At 45.7% G+C, this 21,795-nt stretch overlaps 1 protein-coding gene across 1 annotated transcript in view; it reads right to left on the bottom strand.

Moving 5' to 3' along the window:
* Positions 1–21,795, bottom strand: part of LOC309501016 (uncharacterized protein) — a 42,842-nt gene that overhangs the window by 1,954 nt on the left and 19,093 nt on the right. Inside the window, exons 6-10 of the mRNA XM_082172891.1 lie at positions 7,422–7,508; positions 829–867; positions 666–740; positions 434–471; positions 59–121 (exon numbers count right to left, since the gene is read on the bottom strand). Coding sequence (XP_082029017.1) covers positions 59–121; positions 434–471; positions 666–740; positions 829–867; positions 7,422–7,508 — 302 coding nt within the window. The remainder of the gene's footprint in view (positions 1–58; positions 122–433; positions 472–665; positions 741–828; positions 868–7,421; positions 7,509–21,795) is intronic.

Raw genomic sequence — 21,795 nt, 5'->3', positions numbered from 1 at the left:
ATCAGAGCATGAGCTTCATTTATCTGAGAGTCAAACTCATGTGCTGGTATCTACTCACATTGAGTGATTTTACTGGCTTTGTATTGGAAGAAGTGACCTCAGAATAAGTCACATAATCTGTCTGCTCCTAAACATCAATGCAAACGTGCAGAGAGTCAAGTTTAACACACAGAACAGACATATCTCTCACTATAATATGTAGAATAACACAAAAGCTTTTAAATCACATTATTGAACAGACAGTGAACATAATGTTTGATGATTTAGTGGACTCACATTGGCTCTTGCTGCAGGAGGAATGGACATGTTGATCGTCTCATACGTCCCTTTATGATCATTCTCATCTTTGACCTTCAGAACAAACAGAAAAACTGCATGAATGACACTTTATTGAGCTTTAAAGACAGTAATCAAATCTAAATCACTGCATTACTGAACTCCCCGCAGAGTCGCCAGTCCCTCTTTTATTATCTGAAAACAAGTGCCTCATGAAATATGAGTATTTATGATCAAACACACAGGATTTCTCAGCAGGAATAAACTTCTGTTTGAGAATTTCATATAATCCACATGTTTCTATGATACTTACAATCTGAACATGATGTGTTTGTTTGCTCATCTGAACTGTTTTTAATTGTTGTAAAGGAGTAAATCTGAAAACTCACCAGCTCTTTTTCTGCAGATCAGCCAGAGAAGAGCAAGAAGGAGAACAGCGACTGCAGCGACAGAAATCACTATGACTGAAGAAGAGATCGAGCACAGAGTCAGAGACGGACAGGGCAGATTGGAGACAATTATAGACAAAGACAAAACACTGTGACTATGTACCTTTAGTGTCTGTAGTCGAATGACCCTGAGAGTCTGTGCCTGGTGAAAAGGATAAATGGGGACAATTATATACAAAGACAAAAGCCATCGACAATGGTGACATGTTTCATGCCGCAATGCATGCTGGGAGCCACCCATAGTATAAAACTCATGGCTCCCAGCATGCATTGCGGCATGAAGCATGTCAAACCACACAACTCTATATAGTATGATATTAGACTTTTATTCAGATTCTTTTGTTAAAATATATTTTCTCCAACAGCCAAAGCACACACACAGGCCTATATAATGGTATGTAAAACAAATGTATAATTTATAATCAGTTCCATATTGGATTCCAAGTGATCAAGAGCTTTTCATTCAAACTCATTTCAAGAGTTCACCAGTAGTGGACACTCGTGCAACATTAGTGAGGGATGAGCATACAGTACTGTGCAAAAGTCTTAGGCATGTTAATAAATTAAATCCAGAAGAACTGCGGGAATGTCTCCAAGATGCTTGAAGAAACCTTCCTGCAAAGCTACAGTACTGTGAAAAGTACTGGCACTTGTGTTAAAATGCTGTAAAGTGAGAATGCTTTCAAAAATAAAATCATAAATTGAATTTATTTATGATTTAACTTCTATCAACAAATTCAAATCAATATTTGGTGTAACGACCGTTTGCGTTTAAAACGGCTTTTCTCCAAGTACACTTGCACATAGTTTTTCAGGTAGCTTTGCAGGAAGGTTTCTTCAAGCATTTTGGAGACGTTCCTGCAGTTCTTCTGGATTTAGTCTGTCTCAGTTTTTTCTGTTTCTTCATGTAATCACAGACGGACTCGATGATGGTGAGATCAGATCATACCGGCTGTTGTCAGACTCCTTGTGCATACACAAATCTCACTAGATTATTACAATTAATGGCAAAAAGAACGTTTGGAAATGCAAACTGATATTTCCTACTGACACACTACAGCAAAATATATACAGACCAAGTATTTGATACACTGCCGATTTTGCAGGTTTTCCCACTTACAAAGCATGTAGAGGTCTGTAAATTTTATCATAGGTACTTTTCAACTGTGAGTGACGAAATCTAAAACAAAAATCCAGGAAATCACATTGTATGATTTTTAAGTAATTCATTTGCATTTTTATTGAGGTCGCTTCCGTCCATGTATATTCCCAGAGACCTGAACTCTGCAGCCGACGAGCTCTCTCGGCTTCAGCCCCTCCCTGGAGAATGGCGACTCCATCCCCAGTCGGTTCAGCTGATTTGGGAACAGTTCGGCGACGCACAGGTAGATCTGTTTGCCTCCCACGACTCTTCCCATTGCAGCCTGTTTTACTCCCTGACCGAGGGCATGCTCGGATGCAGTGGCGCACAGCTGGCCTCCGCGAGGATGCATTTCCCCCAGTGAGCCTTCTCGCACAGACCCTGTGCAAGATCAGGGAGGACGAGGAGCAGGTCCTTCTGGTTGCGCCTCATTGGCCCACCCGGACTTGGTTCTCCGAACTCATGCTCCACGTGACAGCGCCTCCCTGGCCAATTCCTCTGAGGAAGGATCTCTTTTCTCAGAGACGGGGCACGCTATGGCACCCTCATCCTGATCTTTTGAATCTCCACGTGTGGCTCCTGGACGGGACGAGGCAGGTTTGAGTACCCTACCACCAGTGATGGTTGGCTACCATCACTTCCGCTAGAGCATCGTCCACGAGACATGCCTATGCGTTGAAGTGGAACCTCTTCGTCACCTGGTGCTCTTCTCGCCGAGAAGACCCCAGTAAATGCCCGATCAGTGTCGTGCTTTCCTTCCTGCAAGAAGGGTTGGAGAGAAGGCTGTCTCCCTCCACCCTGAAAGTGTATGTTGCCGCCATTGCCGCACATTATGTTGCAGTTGAGGGTAAGTCTCTGGGAAAGCACGACCTGATCATTAGGTTCCTGAGGGGAGCGAGGAGACTGAATCCTCCTCGCCCTTCTCTCGTACCCTCTTGGGACCTCTCAGTGGTTTTAACTGCCCTGCGGAGTGCTCCCTTTGAGCCTCTGCAATCAGTGGAGCTTAAGTTCATGTCAATGAAGACAGCGCTCCTGGTTGCATTGGCCTCCATTAAGAGGGTAGGGGACCTGCAGGCATTTTCCATTGACGAAGCGTGCCTGGAATTTCGGGCCAGCTAACTCTCACGTGATCCTGAGACCCCGGCCTGGATATATGCCCAAGGTTCCCACCACTCCCCTTCGAGACCAGGTGGTGAACCTGCAAGCACTGCCTTTGGAGGAGGCAGACCCAGCCTTGGCACTGCTCTGTCCAGTACGCGCCCTCCGTGCTTACGTAGACAGAACTCAGTGTTTCAGGACCTCAGACCAGCTCTTTGTCTGTTATGGTGGGAAGCTGAAGGGGAAGGCTCTCTCCAAGAAAAGGTTGTCTCACTGGATAGTGGACGCCATTGCTCTAGCATACCAGCAGCAAGGTCGACCATGCCCCCTTGGTGTGAGAGCCCACTCCATCCGGAGTGTGGCCTCCTCTTGGGCTCTAGCGCATGGTGCCTCGCTAACAGACATCTGTAGAGCTGCAGGCTGGGCGACACCCTAACACATTCGCGAGATTATATAATCTCCGAGTGGAGCCAGTTTCTTCTCATGTACTCGCTTCAACTAGCCGGTACTAGATTCTGCTCAGGTGTCTTCGCTTGCTCGCCATTCCACTCCACGGACTGGATCAGTGCGATATTCTCCTCAGGTGAGTTTCCCTGAGAAACCCTGAGTTCCTTCAGCACTGCTGACGCCATCGCCAGAGTTTTACCTCCGGCAGCTTTCGCGGTTGGCTAGGTGCCTCCATGTGCATGGTTCCCCCGTTGGGTGACCCCCACATGTGTATTTCCACTGTAAGCCTCCTTGAGCATGTGTCTTTCCCTTGGCAAGCCACCTTGCCACCCCTCGGGTTGAAAGACTTGATTTTCCATATGCAGTCCCTCCGGGTCATATGTGTATTCTAAGACCTCCCTTCGGGCGGGCATTGTGTTGCATATTTCCACTGAGATATGCTTCCCAGTGTACCTTGGTATTCCTATGATAAGTAGGACTCCTTCGTCCGTGCCAGACTCACGACAGGGAGCTCAGACTTACGCAGGGCACTGGAAGACAGCTGAGAAGGTGGCGTGATTAGACTGGAACCCCCATTTCTGACGTAAATCGTAGTGACCATGAAAGGGAACGTCTTGGTTACGTATGTAACCCTCGTTCCCTGAGTAGGGAACGGAGAAGTTACGTCTTCCTGCCACTTCCGCTGTACCTCTGGAAATGCCGGAGTTCAGTCTCGGCTCCTCAGCAGGAAACATATCTGCATGTTGCGGCGTACTTCCTTATATACCCACAAGGTAGGGTGGAGTTACGCATGCAAATTCCGCAGACCCATGGCATTTCCACTGCCATTCGCTCGGTTTGTAATACTCGAAGGTGATTCTAAGCGAAACTCCCATTTCGCCGTCACTGACGTAACATCTTCGTTCCCTACTCGGGAACGAGGGTTACATACGTAACCGAGACGTTCTTTAAGGTAAAATATATATAAGATAAGATATAAGATATTTAAATCTGTTTATTAGGGCCCAAGCCCTGAAAGGGCGAAGGCCCTATTGTTTTCGTAAGGATTTTTTTTTTTTTTTTGCCTTTTTGCCACTTTTGGGGCCCTTAATATGCTCAAAAACTCTTGAAATTTTGCACACTCGTCAGAACCTGCGGCCATCAGGGCCGGACTGAAGCTGGTACCCGGGCTTGGCAGGGGGGCTCGACAGCGTCCCTGGAATGGGGTCCGAAAACTTCGGTCAAACACACTTGCATGCAATAATATGAAACTCAGTACACATATATATCTCATTGGGCTGAACAACTTTCGTGCTCTAAGTTTTACAAAGGCCCAACAGGAAGTCGGTTATTATACGTTGTTTGGAAAACTCATACAATGGAATGTGAAATACTCCTCCTAGGGAATTCATCCGATCGCCACCAAACTCGGTGTGAATGAAGTCAAGACACTGAGGATGAATTCTTGCGAACGGATTTTTGATATCTCGAACGGTTTGGCCGTGGCGAGGAAACGAATTTATGGCGAATAATGGGACACAGGAAGTGTGTTATAACTTCTGCGTACATTAACTGATCTTGATGAAACTTCCGCAGTGTGTTCGTTGTAAGAGGCCGATCACATGGATGTGACTATTGTGAGTAAAAGTTATAGCGCCACCAACTGGCAGCAGGAAGTTTGTCACTTTCAAAATGCTTTGAAATCACTCTCTTATTTTTACCCGATTTGCTTCAAACTTTAACACGGCAGATATAGACCTGTGGAAGGATTATTGATATCTTAGATACTGTTGCCGTGGCAACGCATCAAACTTTAATATTCTTTTCGGATGCTTTTGAGACTCTTAGCATGCTTCAAATTGGATGAAACTCGACAGACACATCACACTTATTAGCCATTAGACATGTGAAAAGTTTCAGAAACGGGCGTGGCAGGGGGGCTCAACAGCGCCCCCTTGAACGGGGTCTGAAAACTTGGTCCACATATCAAACACGCTTGCATGAATTAATATGAAACTCGGTACACATATAGATGTCATCGGGCCGAACGACATTCCCTCGGTCAAGTTTTACGCCAGCCCAACAGGAAGTCGGCTATTATGGGTTGTTTGAAAAACGCATGCTGTGGAATTTGATGTACTTCTCCTAGAGAATTAATCCAATCGCCACCAAACTCTGTGTGCATGAAGTCAAGACATTGAGGATGCTAAATTGCGGACGGATTTTTGATATCTCGAACGCTTTGGCCGTGGCGAGGACACGAATTTATGGCGAGAAAAGAGAAACACGAAGTGTTATAACTTCTGCCAAAGTCCTTTTAGGCAAGTCGTGCCACTCGGCCGCCATCTTGGCAACGCCTCCGGGCAGCTATTTCGGACTAACAAGACCAGGCTCCTATCTAAATGAATGGGCAGAGAGTCAGAACTGCACTTTCACTGGACACCGGGACATAAAAACTGCATGTATAGAAACAGCAGTAAAATATGATAAAAATCGCTGAAAAAGTTTGATGACTTTGCCCCAAAATAAGGTTTAAAACGCCTTTTCCCCCAGTTTATACTTTTACTACGCATGCGCAAGGATTCACGTTCACGACACCAACTTCATTCACGTCTCTATCCAGAATGCCGGTGTTGTGCCAAGCACTTAAACAATTATATGTATTTAAATGTCTGAAACCTAAAATAAACATTATGTGGTTAAAAAAACTGAACAGTTGTGATATAGCCTATGATAAGCGCTGAGCGCGTCCGTCTTTGGCTCAGCGCCAGTCACAGCGCGAAAGCACAGGTTGAATATGGCAGTTATGTCACGTCACTGTACATTTGCTCCTTAGTGGTCAGCCGCTGACTGTTAAAAGCAGATGATTGGCTTTCCAGCGGGAGGGGCGGGACATGTGCATACAACCGCCATCTTTGCCGTTACGGGTTTTCCTTATATATTTGTATGAGGATTGAGGAAGTGGCATGTCTCATATAAATTGTCTCTGCTTCTGCACACATTAACTGATATTGATGAAACTTCAGCAGTGTGTTCGTGGTAAGAGGCCGATCAGATGGATGTAACTACTGTGAGTCAAAGTTATAGCGCCACCAACTGGCAGCAGGACGTGTGTCACTTTCAAAATGCTTTTGACAAAATGGGGGGGGTTACTTTTACCCACAGTTACAAAAATCAATACATATATTGGTCTCATCGAGCCGGACAACTTTCTAATTTACAGTCATTAGCTCCGACCAACAGGAAGTCAGATATTTTGGTTTGAATGTGGATTTCTTTGCAAAATCAGCCTCTGAATTTTTACCCACTCCTCTTAAGTGGTTTATTTTATTCACACCAAACTTTTTCAACATGATGAAAATACATTAAAGATGCTAAAGTGTGAACGGATATTAAATATGTCAAACGGTTTTGCATTTAGCATGCATAGTTTAGCATCCTATGATAAAGAATAGTTTAGCATAGTGTAACTAAAGGCACAAGGGTGGTGGTGCCACCGGCTTGGGCCCGCGATCGCTATATTTTTATATTGGGTTCATAAGACACCCAGACTTGATGAAAAACTGAAGTTTTATATATTAAACTTTTTGCCGAGCATTACGAGTGTACGGCTTATTTTGTGTTTCTCTCTTTTTTTGTATAATTGTTTTGTTTACTTTTACATGCATGTTTTTTGATACTTTTTTTGTGAGTGAATGAGCAGTATTTTATGTCTGTTTGGTGTTTTTTCATGGATCTATAGTGAATGCGCTGCATGGATGAGCTCAACATATCGTCTTCATGTGACGCTTTCTGGGAGTGTTATATGAACACACTACTCTCACTGTTTATACTAAACATGTCATAGAATATGCATAAGTACGCTAATTGGGACACACCATAAAAGTCCATGAAATTAAACTAAAACAACAACTCAATGTGACAATCATACTGTAGAATATGACTGTCATATTTTGATGAGTTAACACTGAAGATAACTCTAGCATTATGCACTGAAAAGCACTGATGTGAGAAAGACAGTGATGATCTACCTTTAGAAACGTGTGTGTTTCTAGTTGAGGGATCCTGAGAGTGTGTGATGTGGACTGGATTCACTGCTGTCGTTGAATCAGCTTGAGCTGTGAAGATGAATGTTAGTTCAGATGATTAATACTGTACAATATGACATTCATATTTTAACTTTGATCATCAAATTACATAAAAAGTTAATATTTTTGCTGTCAAGATTCAATTCCTTTATTATTTCCAGCATCACGTTTTGGACTGTTACTTCACTGCAGTTCATTAGTTTGAAGCAATGCTTTGAGTTACTCTTCTGTGAGAGTCAAAGAAGCTTTTGTTCCCTCAGTTTGTTCTGGTTCAGTGATACTGATAGACCTTAGTGTTGCTGACATTATGAGGCTCTTCTAACACTGTTTTCTCACCTGAATACTTGACAGTGTATCTGACTGAGGTCTTGACTTGATTTCTGTGAGTAAGCTGACATCTCCCCTCTCTGTTGTCATCTTCATTCAGGAGTGTTGTAGTTAGATTTATAATGATACAGTGATATAGATCTGATGATAATAATATCTGATATCTGGAGTCTGTCTTCAGATCAACACCAGCCTGATTCACCCACAACAGCTCAGTTCCCTCAGAATGAATCAAACGATCACAGTATAATCCAGTATATGAATACAACTGACAGGAGAGAGTCACAGAGCGGCCTGGACTGATCTCAGTCTGTGAGGATGAAGATGAGGATGAAGATGATGATGATGATGATGATGATGATAATGATGAAGATGATGGAGACACTGAAACTGAACACAAAACACAAATCACAGACTCTTCAATCATCATTTGAGTTTAAAGGGAGAATTTTAAATTGAGCACATAATCATAAACTTACCATGAAGAACATGCAGTGAAACACGTGCATCAACTCCTTGTTTCTGTCCATTCACATATTGTTGGCAGATGTATAATCCATAATCTTCTTCTGTGACGTTCTTGATGTTCAGAGAGCAGTCAGACTCCAGACTCAGTCTCTCATGTCTCTCTGTGTCTTTCTTCTTTATCCCTTCAGTAATCAGGTCAACTGGTGCTGAATGTCTGAAGCTGTTATAGTTCCATGTAGTTGATTTGCAGTCAGAAAGAGTTTTATTACAGGACAGAGAGACATTTTCACCAGAACTGATGAACACAAGATCATCCACTCCACTGATACCTGAAACACAGTATATCTCAATGATCATTATGTTATATATTAATAAATGAGAACATAAAACATACCAGCATAAAAAGCAGAAGTTTGATATCTTCGTTTTTTCCTCACTTAAAGCAAACAACACACTCTCCAGAATAAACTATTAGTCTTTATCAGAGAGCTGTTCAAATCACTGACACACTCTTAATATGAAGATAATTCTTCATCAACAGATGTTTGAGTGACACTATGTCCAGTATCAGGAATAATACAGTATGATCTGTGTGTATCAATACACAACTCTGAGATCACAACGTGAATGTGTGCAAGAATAAACTGAGCATGTTCAAATGAACTCTTTCCAGACTAATTCCACTAAATGTCTTTAGAGAAAATACAGATTTCTTTACCTGTGAGAAGTGAAGAGAGAATGATCAGTCCCAGCAGACACAGATCACACTTATCAGCCATTTTGTGTTTCTGTCAGTCTTTCTCTTCATTATTTACAGCTCTTCCTTTAAACATCATCAGCTCCTCCTCTGGTTTGTGGTTTGTGTAACTTCCTCTGATCTGATCAAATGAGTGTTGAAATTCTGCTAGAGTTGCTGTTTAGTGACACGATGTCACAGTGAAGTGTTGCTTTAAGTGCGTGTGAAATGTTTGAGAAGTGCATATACTGCACTTTTTAAAAAAAAAAGCACTAATCATTAACAGTCTAAAGAGTTTATAACTACACAATATATATTAAAGAATGACAGACCAATGGATATGTTTAAAGTGCTTTATTTATAAACAAAGTAAACATTACTTACACATTTTCATTTGCTACAACGTGTTTTAGCTTAATGTTGGGAGACAGAGTGAGAAAGAAACAGAGAGAGAGAGAAAGAGAGACAGAAAGAATGTGTGTAAGAGGCAGTTGAACAAATGGATAGAGACAGTAAAGACATTCTGTGATTTTGGCCGTCGGCGTCCTGATCCATCATCGCACATCACACTCATCTACTCTACTCTCCTTGAAGTTCACTTCCCGCTACTTTTTCCCTCTTCCACCTGCCCGCCATTGCAACTGTCTTCTTCTTCTTCGATAGTAGCCTAAGCTACTGTCTGTATACTGCCACCTGCTTTACCGGAGGTCTAGCAACCCAAGTGCAAGCCACTTCACAGACACAGATAGTTGCGTGTTCTGAGTTAACACAATCAGAGCGTAAAAATACGGGATATTTTATGGGAAATTACAAAAACGGGAAGACAGCGGGAAAAGAGCTAAAATACGTGAGAAACCCGGAAAAAACGGGAGGGTTGACAGCTATGTGTCTCAACACACATCTGCTCTGAACAGATTATTGGCTACTTTTGCACACAAGAGAATTACTGTTTGTCTCACTTCTTTCTTTTAGAAGTTTCAATTTTTAAGGTATTTTGAAATGATTAACGTCAGCTCCAGTTTGGTGAAACAAAGTATTTGCACACACTTCATGAGCGTCTGTAAAGCAGATATTAAATGTCTTCAGGAAGAGTTTCTACACATGGATTATAATGTTCTGCTTTACTCTCTCCAGCCCTGAGAAAATAGATCAGATCCAGACTCCTTTATTAACACTACAAACACCAAATGCCAGTCATTTTCCCTTTGGCCGGTGGATTTGGCAGTGGCACGAGCCGCTCTGACGGGGATAATTCTCGGTCAGCTGGTTTTGTGTGCTGTGACACAGACAGAGCTGTTTAAAGCGATTCAGAGATGCTTTAAAGGCTATTTTAAATTTAATTTGCTGTAAAATGCGATGTTGCAACCCTGGCTCATGTGAAAACTGTTCCTGTGGCAACATTTTTTGCAAGACGCGGAATACGTTGCGTTGTGCACGTTTCACAACAGTATCAAAGTGAAATGTCCAGCGAGTGGCGCTAAAAGTGTGTTTAGTCTTTTTTCCGGAACAGATGAACGTGAATATGGCAACGTTTTATTACGTCTTAGTTTGTCCGTATCATCGCAGATCTGAGTTGAAATGTCCGGTGAGTGGCGCTAAAAGATTAACCATCACGCTTTAAAATAACTTACACCTGCACTATACCCTAAACCTACCCGATAGTGTTAACAAAAGCAAATGCAACATTAAAATGTAATCGTAGCCATGGTATTTAAGATTATTAATGAACTTTGAGCTCTTATATCATGATTCGTCTTTCACAGGATTCGAACCAAAGGTCTTCCAGCTGAGCTACTGAGCAAGCTTAATAAGTTATCAGAAATGTGTGTGAAAACGATTCACAATCGAAGGTGCTTGCTGTTTTACTGCCTCTAGGCTTCATTTCTTTTAGAAACTGCAGTAATATGTACATACTGGTACGTATTTTGCGTTTTGCAACGTTTTTCCAATGAGCCAGTGTTGGCTATGTTTTATGAATACCTTGGTGTGTCATTATGAGAGTCAGTATGTGTCATCGGCACCATGCTCTGAAGATACTCATGATATTTCTTCCTTGTAAAAGTATAAGATATCTTTTATTTTTTCCTTTTGTAATGAAAGGGTCTTGATAGATTTCTTGAGTCACACCGAGAACAATGACACCAAACATGCCGTAGTCGGACCGAACTTGCTGTCCACAGTAATGGTTGTCTTTTGTGTCGGTCACAGTCAGGTTTGTTTGGACTCGTTGTGTTTCATCATCGTCTGCCTTAATCACTCTTTTGTTGTCATGGACACTAATGACTTTCAGCTTTACACTCATCAGTCTCCATCATCATCACCTGTATTTGTGTTCAGTTCTGGTTCAGTCAGTGTCCGGTGTCGTCTTTAGTGGGTGTGTTGCATGATAGTCTGTTCCTGTTTGGATTACCTGTTGGATTTATTAAATAAGACCTATTGGCTTTCTTCATCTTTGTGTGTGTTTCTACACCTGTGTGACAGTCTCTTTGTGTTGTGGCTTTGAGCTCTAGTGTTTTCAGAAGCATGTCATCGCTGGCTGTGAGAACTCAGTTAGTTTGACCGGACTGGTCTAACCCACACACAACTGTGATCATCTCTGAACCCAGTTTAGGTGGACAGGTGTGAATTCTCACACATTCAGAAAACAGTTCCTCTTCTTTCTTAAAGTGGGTTTCTGAAGAAAAGAGAAACACAAGAACTACAACTGACTTCAGACACAGCCTTATGTGGCAGGTCCAATGAAATTCTTCCTGCCTGCATGTGGTTGGTCAGTCTACTCATTGAGTTTCGTCCTATCAGTGCTAAGCAGTAGAGTGTATATAAACTGGCTGGCTAGAGTGTATGGCGTCACGAGTCACCGCCCCTTTCTTCCCGTGTCGTCATTTAGTCGCCATCCAGGTATGTTTGGTGATGTTGGCTGGGTTGTCGTAGCTAACGTTAGCCTATTTTGAGGGTGGTGTATGAAGTCCTGCGGCTGGCATTGGGTTGAGGTTGTTCCTCTTCTGGAAGGTGAAAGCCATGATTGTGTTTTTTATCTAAGTATCCACTCGTATTGTAAAGGCAGGATTGTTTGTGTACAGTGAGAGGTTTGGGTGAAACTGATTAAAGCGCGGCTAGTACGGGTTTCAGCATTTCAGTACAGAGGCGCTTAGCTATCACCGGCACGCACATTTCCTCCCGATAGACTGAACGAGCCCTCAGCTTTCAAGCATGTGTGTTGTCTGTCTTGGTTTGGTTTAAAATCTGATTTGGTTCCTGGAGATCGCACTCATAAGGTATGTGCTTCTAACTTATTATAGGTTGAGTTGCGATCTTCTGTAGAGATAAGATGATTTTTATTAATAGTAAACCTGTTTAAATCTTTAACCAGTTCAAACTCTGTGTAAGGTTTGAGGAAAGCAGAGTAAGTCAAGCCCGTTTCTGAAAGAGAGGTAACTTATACTCAGAGTCAGTTACCATGGTAACTTACTCTGTGAACCTAACCTGGTCGGGAGCAGGTTATCTTCGGTAAACCCAGAGTTTCTTTCGGTCTCCTCCCCTTTTTTAAAGAGGAAGCGGTGTTTAAACACCTTCATTCATTCTTTCAGTACATTTATTGATTGCTGTTTTTACTGCTGTTTTTTTTTCTATTTTTAATAAGATGAAGTCTATATAACTCCTTAACTGCCAACTGAAAATATAATAGTAGATTAGTTACATAATGTAGTTCTAAACAAATTCTACAGAATTAAACTGTGGCATTTACTGAGAATCACTGAACTGTGTTGATCTGTGCACCAGAAGTTGATGGACCGTCCTCCTGCTGTTCTTCCACACTCTGGGGGCGCGGGGAGAGATAAGAATACCTGTTTATACTTAGATTTAAACTTAGATTCTATAGGCTACTCCACATAAAATGTGAAATAATCAGAATGTGTAGATTGTTTGATGTGTAGACACATAATATTAGCATTACCTCTGTAGGCCTCTCTGTTGCAGCAGAAACTCTTTATCTCCATCGTCCTGTGAAGATGAGCATTTGGTCGAGTACACTTTATAACGTACTCGGTTACTAACGTAACCTCGGTTCTCTCTAGAAGAGGGAACGAGTACTGCGTTTTTGTAAAAACGCTACGGGAAAAGTCTCTTTTCACGAAATACTGAAGCAAAAAATTATCCTTAATTTTCATACATGTAAAGCGCGTTGCGGCAGTGCTTAGCTATGGCGAGACGGCTCGCTCGCTCATTGGCTGCTCTGCAGCAACTGCATAAGCCTATCGAGCGAGGCCTGAGGTGACGTCAGGCCAATGAGGACGCTTCGCGCCCTCCTAGCCATTTCCCGCCGAGATGGGTGTGGCTAGCCTCTATATAAGGAGCTCGAGAAGGCTGATTCACTTGATTTTCATCGCCGAAGCGAACCAGAGTGAACCGTACGCACGGCAGAGAACGCAGTACTCGTTCCCTCTTCTAGAGAGAACCGAGGTTACGTTAGTAACCGAGTACGTTCTCTTACGAGAGTCCTCTCGTACTGCGTTTTTGTAAAAACGCTACGGGAACCCCTTGTAAAGCGCCGTGCGTGCTGGGATAAAGACACCAATCACTGGAGCAAACCAGGTGTACAGTGCATAATCACCAGATAGACTCACAAAGAGTCTGATTACATAATTCCCCATATTGCAACGTCCACGGACGTAAAACATGACCTCACAGAGAGAGTCTAGAGACAAGAGGGGATTCCTCTGTCCTTATAAGGTTGCGTCAGCAGACGCGAATATGACATAGCATAGACAGGGTGGGGAAACCTGAGCTAAATGCGGGAAATGTGGGTCTTACACAATTCTGCCCATAAGACAGTCGGCAGCGCATTGCGCATGCGATTTCAGTGTTCTAGTTAGACAGCTGAATCGGCTACACCGATAGTAGCTTAGCCTGCAAGGCGGGAACCTCTAGGTTGTAAAACCTAATAAATGTAGATGGTGAGGCCCAGCCCGCCGCCGTACATATATCCTGTAGGGAAATCCCGCTGGACCAAGCCCACGAGGAGGCAACACCCCTCGTGGAGTGCGCTCTAACTCCCAACGGGCACTGGAGGCCCTTGGCAGTATAAGCCAGCGCTATGGCGTCAACTATCCATCTGGATAGGCTCTGTTTCGAAACAGCCATTCCCTTGGAACGTCCACTGAACGAGACAAAGAGCTGCTCAGTCTGTCTGAAGACAGCAGAGCGGGACACGTAAGCTCTTAAAGCCCTAATGGGGCAGAGAAAACTTGAGTCCCCTTCCTCACTTGATCCCGGCAGGGCAGACAGGGAGATGACCTGAGCCCGAAATGGTGTGTTGAGGGATTTTGGCACATATCCATGCTTAGGTTTGAGTATGACTTTAGAGTCATTAGGTCCAAACTCTAAGCACGTTGGGCTCACAGAGAGCGCGTGCAGGTCGCCTATGCGCTTCACTGAAGCGAGAGCCATCAAAAACACTGTTTTGAAAGACAAATGCTTGAGGCTAATAGATTGGATAGGCTCGAAAGGGGCACCTTTCATGGCCGCCAAAACCGTAGAAAGGTCCCACATAGGAACTGAAGGAGGTCTGGGAGGATTTAGCCTCCTAGCTCCCCTGAGGAAGCGGATGACTAAATCGTTCCTTCCTAGAGACTGCCCCAGCGTTGTTCTGGAAAACGCTGTAATAGCCGCCACATAAACTTTGAGCGTGGAAGGGGATCTGCCCTTATCCAACAGCTCCTGTAGGAAGGAGAGAACCTCCGTCACCTCACAATTGAGAGGTGATATGCTCCGAGCTGTACACCAGCCGGAGAAAACCGACCACTTCGAGGCATAAAGCCGCCGAGTCGACGGCGCTCTGGCCTGAGTGATGGTGTTTATCACTCCCTCTGCGAGGTTAACGGATAACCGTTGAGCGCCCACACGTGAAGCGACCACAGCTCCGGGTGCAGATGCCAAATCGAGCCCCCGGCCTGCGAGAGGAGATCTCTCCTCAATGGCACTGGCCATGGAGCGATGTCTGCTAGCTGCATCAGGACTGGGAACCATGCTTGGTTCTTCCAGAACGGTGCTACAAGCAGTATTGAGCATTTCGTTTCCTTGACCCGCTCTAACACCTGAGGCAGGAGGGAGACGGGGGGAAAAGCATAAAGCGGGCAGCGCGGCCACACGTGGGACAGCGCGCTGTCGTTCTTGGAAAAGAACACGGGGCAATGAGCGTTTTCGCGGGACGCGAATAGGTCCACCTCCGCTCTGCCGAATCTCTCCCACAACAGCCGGGCTGTTTGTGGGTGTAGAGACCATTCGCCCAGGGGAATGTTGTTCCTGGACAGTCTGTCTGGGCCCACATTCTGGAGCCCAGGCACATGCACTGCTCTCAGCGAGCGCAAACTGTGCTGAGCCCATATTAGGAGGCGTTTCGCCAGCCTGTACAGGGATGTGGATCTCAGACCGCCCTGGCGATTTATATAGGACACCACGGCCGTGTTGTCCGAACGGACTACGACGTGTTGGTCCTTGATGTGGGGATAAAAGCGCGTTAGCGCGTTGTGCACTGCAAGCATTTCCAGGCAGTTGATGTGTTGGAGCTTTTCTCGTTTCGACCACAGGCCGAAGAACGGTCTGCCCTCGAGCAGCGCTCCCCATCCCGAGGTGGATGCGTCGGTCGACACCATCCTCACTCTCGAGGAAGTCCCCAGGCTTACACCTGATCGGTACCAGTCGTCTGCCAACCAAGGTGTCAGGGCTGTGACACAGCTCTGATCGACCTTGAGACGCAACCGGCCGGACACCCACGCTCCGCGCGGTACTCGCGCTTTCAACCAGAACTGCAGAGGGCGCATGCGGAGCAAGCCCAGCTGGAGAACCGTTGATGCTGAGGCCATGAGACCTAGCATCCTTTGAAACGTTTTGAGCGGGGTAGACGCGCCGCAGCGGAAAGATCTCGCCACGCGCTGAATGTGCAGCACGCGCTGTGGCGACAGCCGCGCTGTCATAGACTGTGAGTCCAGAATGGTACCCAGAAACGAAATCGTTTGACTGGGGTTCAGTGAACTCTTCGTCCAATTGACCGTGATACCAAGATTCTCGAGGTGGTCGAGTAAAATGGTTTTGTGCTCCACGAGCTGTGATCGTGATTGAGCTAGGATCAGCCAGTCGTCCAAATAGTTCAGCACTCGCATGCCTCTGAGTCTGAGAGGAGCGAGCGCCGCGTCCATGCATTTCGTAAATGTACGAGGTGCCAGGGACAAGCCGAACGGAAGGACTGTATACTGGTATATCTGACCCTCGAAGGCGAATCTCAAGTATCGCCTGTGACGTGACGCTATCTGTATTTGAAAATACGCGTCCTTCAGATCTATTGACATGAACCAGTCTCCTCGGCGAACCTGCGCGAGAATTTTCCTGGTCGTGAGCATTTTGAAACTGCGTTTCACTAATGCTTTGTTCAGCCGTCTTAGATCCAGTATGGGTCTGATACCACCGTCCTTTTTGGGGACTAGAAAGTATCTGCTGTATAGCCCCCCTTCGCTTTGAGCCAGGGGTACATGCTCTATCGCCCCTTTGCATATCAGTTTTGATATTTCGGCGCGAAGTAGGTGTGCTACTTCTAAATTCACCGTAGTCTCGACGCGCGCTGTGAAGCGGGGAGGGCGTCGACAAAACTGTAGCGAGAAGCCTCTCTTTATAATGCCTAGCACCCAGTCCGAAACCCCTGGAAGCGCTGCCCATGCTTCTGCATGGCTGGCTAAGGGCTGGATGCGAAGCGCGCTCTGTTCGCCGTGCGACAGAGGTGCTTCGAGGTGCGATAACATAGGCGTTATGCCTGTGGCATTCGAGGCGGGGGGCGCGCTTAATACAGCGGGCAGAGCGCTCGTCCTCGACCTTACTACAGTGCTTAACTGAGTGAGGGAGGTCTGAGCGAGCCCCGTGGGACTCATGTCTGCGAGTAAACGTGGGCGGGAAGCGGGTACATTTACTGCTTTGGCCGCGCTGCCTGTCTGAGCAGAGCGAGCGCGCACAGGTTTCGTTTTTACAGAGAGCCTGTGGTCTGTGAGACATAGTGTGTGTGGGCACTGGGGAGTGGGCACTTTCACTATATTGGAAGCGCAATCGACCTGAGTCGATTTTATGTGCGCGAGCCCTAAGTGTAGGGCTGTGCTTGTGTGTAGGGATGGGCACTGAGGAGTGGGCATCGACACTACATTTATAGCACCAACGGCCGTGGCCGGGACACCAGAAAATACACTCTTTTCGGGATATATCTGGGTAGCCGTGAAAACGGCTTTTGTGTGCAGGCGAGCGGGCAACTGTGCAGGCTTGCGTCTTGCAGAAAACGCTGGAACAGTCGCAAGTCTTGGGACTGAAACAGCGGTGCGCTTGGGTGAGAGACCGGCCGCAGCGGGGCTCACACACCTGCGCTTCCCTAGGAGTGCTAGGACTTCTTCGGGGCTTCCGGCTTCACCACAACCCTCGGCCGAGGCCCGCGCTGAGCAGGGCGTCGGCTGGTAGAGCGAGAGCGGGACCTAGAGCTGTGCTGCTGTCGCTGCTGTCGCTGCTGAGAAGGTGTGGCGGAAGGCGGGGGCTGATGCTGAGAGCTTCGCGGATTCTGTTTATCGCGATTCGCTGCAGAACCGGAGCGCTTCGGCAGGAAGTGCTTAAAGGCTTGGGACGCTTTCTGGGCCTCGGTAAATCTCTCCACGAACTCGGAGAGAGAAGAACCGAAAAGGCCAGCGGAAGACAGCGGGGCGTCGAGAAACGCGTTGCGCTCGGAATCAGCCATTTCCGTGAGCGTAAGCCATCTCAGCAACAGTGGCGGAAGCCATACATCTTCCCATGGCCTGTGCAGCAGACTTGGTAGCGCGGAGTGTTAGATCCGAAGCGCTCCTCAGATCCGCGATGCAGATAGCCTCCGGTCCCATCTCGTCCAGCTTACGGAGGAGATCACCTTGGAAAATCTGCAGTGTAGCCATGGTGTGTAGCGCTGACGCAGCCTGCCCAGCGGCGGAGAAGATTCGCGCGAGCAGCGTCGACGTCATGCGGCAGGCTTTAGAAGGCCACACCGGTTTAGTCCGCCGTCCAGCAGAGGGCGGGCAAAGGTGGGTCGCTATCGCCTGTTCCACCGGCGGAAGTGAAAGGTAGCCTCGGTCTTTCGCATTATCCAGGGAGGAAAATGCTGGCGACACAGACGAGCGCGTTCGCGCAGAGTAGGGCGCATTCCAAGCCTTCGCCACTTCTTCGTGAAGCTCAGGAAGAAAGGGGGCGGGCTTAGATTCCGGAGAAGTGCGCTCACCAGGGAGGAAGCTACCATCCAGCCGGGTACGAGAAGGGAGTTCCGGTGCAGACCACTCGAGGCCGAGGCTCGCCGCGGCCAGCGCGAGTACTCGCATGAGCTCCTTCTCTATGTTGGCTCTCGTAGTGGGCTTGCGGGCAGGAGGCGCGAGGTCCTCAGAGCTCGCCCAGTCCTCGCTGCCTGAAGCTAGCAGAGAGCAGGAATCCTTCTCTCTCGACGCGGCCTCAGAAATGACTTCCTCTGATGAAGCGGCGGCAGACTGCGGGCGCTGAGCATCAGGAAGTGAAACAGGAGAAGCCGGTGAAGCAGGCGGGCAAACCGGCGAGCTTGGTCGAGCTGGAGCGGGTTCCGGGGCCCGCTGCGAGCGGCGCTTCTTACGGCGCGGCAGCGCGGCGGGGAGTGCAGACTCTGAGAAGGATGCCAGGCGAGTCCGCAGAGTCACCATCGGCAAAAGGTCGCAGTGAGGGCAGCCGCCGTCAGCGAGCGCGAGTGCTGCATGGTTCTCACCCAAACAGGAAACGCAGATGACGTGTTGGTCTCCCTGGGCGAGTGGGGCTCGGCACGAGCCACATGAAGGCATCTTTAAAAAGACGCAGCTCTTTTAGGGGGTGAGTGTCGCGGCGGCGAACACACACACACACACACAAACAGAGTGATAAAGGATATATAGCGCCGGAAAGCGCAGCAGGTACGGCTGTAGAAGGCGGCGTTGCCAGCAGCTTCGAGTGGCTCGTCCCGCTGAAATGCTTGCCTCAAACGACGCTTGCTTCCTCGTGATCCAGCGATGCGTGAGCTTCGCTGAAGAGATGAAAATCAAGTGAATCAGCCTTCTCGAGCTCCTTATATAGAGGCTAGCCACACCCATCTCGGCGGGAAATGGCTAGGAGGGCGCGAAGCGTCCTCATTGGCCTGACGTCACCTCAGGCCTCGCTCGATAGGCTTATGCAGTTGCTGCAGAGCAGCCAATGAGCGAGCGAGCCGTCTCGCCATAGCTAAGCACTGCCGCAACGCGCTTTACATGTATGAAAATTAAGGATAATTTTTTGCTTCAGTATTTCGTGAAAAGAGACTTTTCCCGTAGCGTTTTTACAAAAACGCAGTACGAGAGGACTCTCGTAAGAGAACACTATTTGTCATAATTGCTGGTGTATTGAGTAGGCGACTTACAACTGCCTGGGGTTCTGTTGGGACAGGAGGCTCCAAAATACAGATATTACCATCAGAATCTGTTGGGACCAACAAAAAACCTAACCCAAAATAAAATAAATGGACATATCAAAAATAGCCTATATGAAAAATAACACGTATGTAAACCTCTTACATTTTATGAAGGCCCTTGGATCTCCGGGAGTGACTGGTTCTGATGAAGTCCCTCCTGGAATTCCCTCAGCCAATGCTGCTGCACTGCTGGACACTGGATGCTATTTAGTTATGTCAAATGTTTGTAAAGTCAGGTAGCCTACACCCATGATATGCCTTACCTGATTGAATTGTGTTTTTATATTTAATTTTCAGCTGCTGCCATGTTCTTTTAATACCAGGGGCTCGTTCTTCGTACGTCGCTAACTCAGTTAGCTGGATTTGATTGTTGGCGATTTGGCATGATCTTGGATCGTTTGGTTCTTCGAAGCTCATCCTGGACTTGCTGTCATAGCAACACATGCGCAAGCTCAAACCTGCTCGGGAGCAGGCTTATTTCATGTAAACAGGATTAGATCCCGGCTTCATAAGCGGAGCTGATGCGGGAAGTCCAGCGCAGCGCGATTTTTTTTTTCTTTCTCGTGACTCGTGAGATTGTCGTTTACATTATTAAATTGTTGGAAACGCACATTTATTTTCGACTTGTCGGAGTCGGGCTTTAACTACAGCACAAACTGTTTGCATTGCCCTAAGATTATTTGCGAGTGGCTCTTTCCTTTACACTATTGGAGATGCGGAGAAGTTGATGGAAAGGGCTGTCTGTCGTGTCATTTGGAGTTTACCTGGCGCTTTTAGGTTTAAAAAACAGTTTTTTTTTTTTTTTTTGGCATTTCCAAGCCACTTAAGACCCAATGTTGTAAAGCAGTTTTTTTTAAAGCAAATTTTTTTTTAGGCTATCATCATTTTTTATGAAGATCATACAATCATGACCATGCCGATTACAGTATGTCACTCAGGCTTCACTAACGTGATTGGTACCATAGACTATAGGCTGCCATCAAGGCCTCAATGAAGGGGATTATGTGAACAGAAAGGGGGATTATGTGAACAGAAAGGGGGTTCACAATGTAAATGTGCAGCCCAGTTACAATTGGGATTCTTAATATTCCAGATTAATAATATTAAATCAAATAAAAAAAAAGGCAGTTGACAAATCTTCCATAATCACAAATGTGAAAGCAAAAAGGTCAGGATCTGTGCATGACTTAAGCATTTTCAGAGATTCACATTCCTGCACATTATTTGAAAGTGGTAAGGAAAGTTCCACAATTAAATATCAAGCTCACTGTATTACATACACTTATTGATCCTAACAGAACTGCATTTTTTCATAGGTGATTATGACATGTTCCTGCAGACAGGTGTTTTATGACACCATTCCCTGACCCAAACCAGTTACAATGCAGCTCTAGCCAGGACAAGGGCACACAATGAAATGAACTTCAGCTAACTAAAGGGAAGATTTCAGTGTCTGAAAAGTCTGAGGGTTGCACACCTGACAGGGCCTGTGACATTGCTACATGTGCCATATTACACAACATTGGCAAAAAAAAAACATTAAATGTTTAATAAAAGACAAATATGCTTAGTTCCTTGAGTTTTATTTCAATTGTTCTTTGTAAAGAAAAGCCAGTGGTCAAGTGCCTGCAACAAGATATTAGACACATGCCTCATGCAACAAATAAAAAGGAAAAGTTGGCTATACACTGCCCACCTGTAGGCCTATGTCTCCTCTGTGTGTGCAGACTCTTCTGTAGGCCTTTCTGTAGATGTGGAATCCTGCAACTTATATTGCAGCCATAAAGCATACAAGTATAAATGAAGTAAAGTTATTTATGCGCTTGCAGGTCGGCTAGTTCCTCCATATGACAGTTATCTGAGAGGGTTTATTCACTGTCCAGTGCAATGGAAACAAATGGACATTACAAAGTCTTATACTTTCTTTCCTTTGGAAAGTTAGAGAATGTCCACTTACTGCACATATTTCAGCCACCACTTTCTTGGGAACAGATACAAGTGTTGGTGTATTATGTAAAAGTGCACAAAAGAGGAAAACACTATGTCATTACAATGAACTACACTCGGGAAAATGTGATCAATAACTCATGGCAAAATATTTTTACATTAATATAAGTTTATCAGTTTTCACTTTCACAAGTCAAAGCAATTCATCATTACTTTTAATGCGACCTTCATTTAATGCAGCAATATTTGTACAATTATTTTACAGTGTAGGCTACTAAGATCTTTTCTTTTTTTCAGCCTTTTTCTTGGTTGCTTTTATAAACAGACAACCATTTATTTAACAGTGCCTT

This window comes from Leuciscus leuciscus, assembly GCF_965113295.1.
Source record: "Leuciscus leuciscus genome assembly, chromosome: 1".
Lineage (NCBI taxonomy): Eukaryota > Metazoa > Chordata > Actinopteri > Cypriniformes > Leuciscidae > Leuciscus > Leuciscus leuciscus.
Note: the sequence above shows the minus strand (reverse complement) of the source record. Positions and strands in the feature narration are given on the sequence as shown.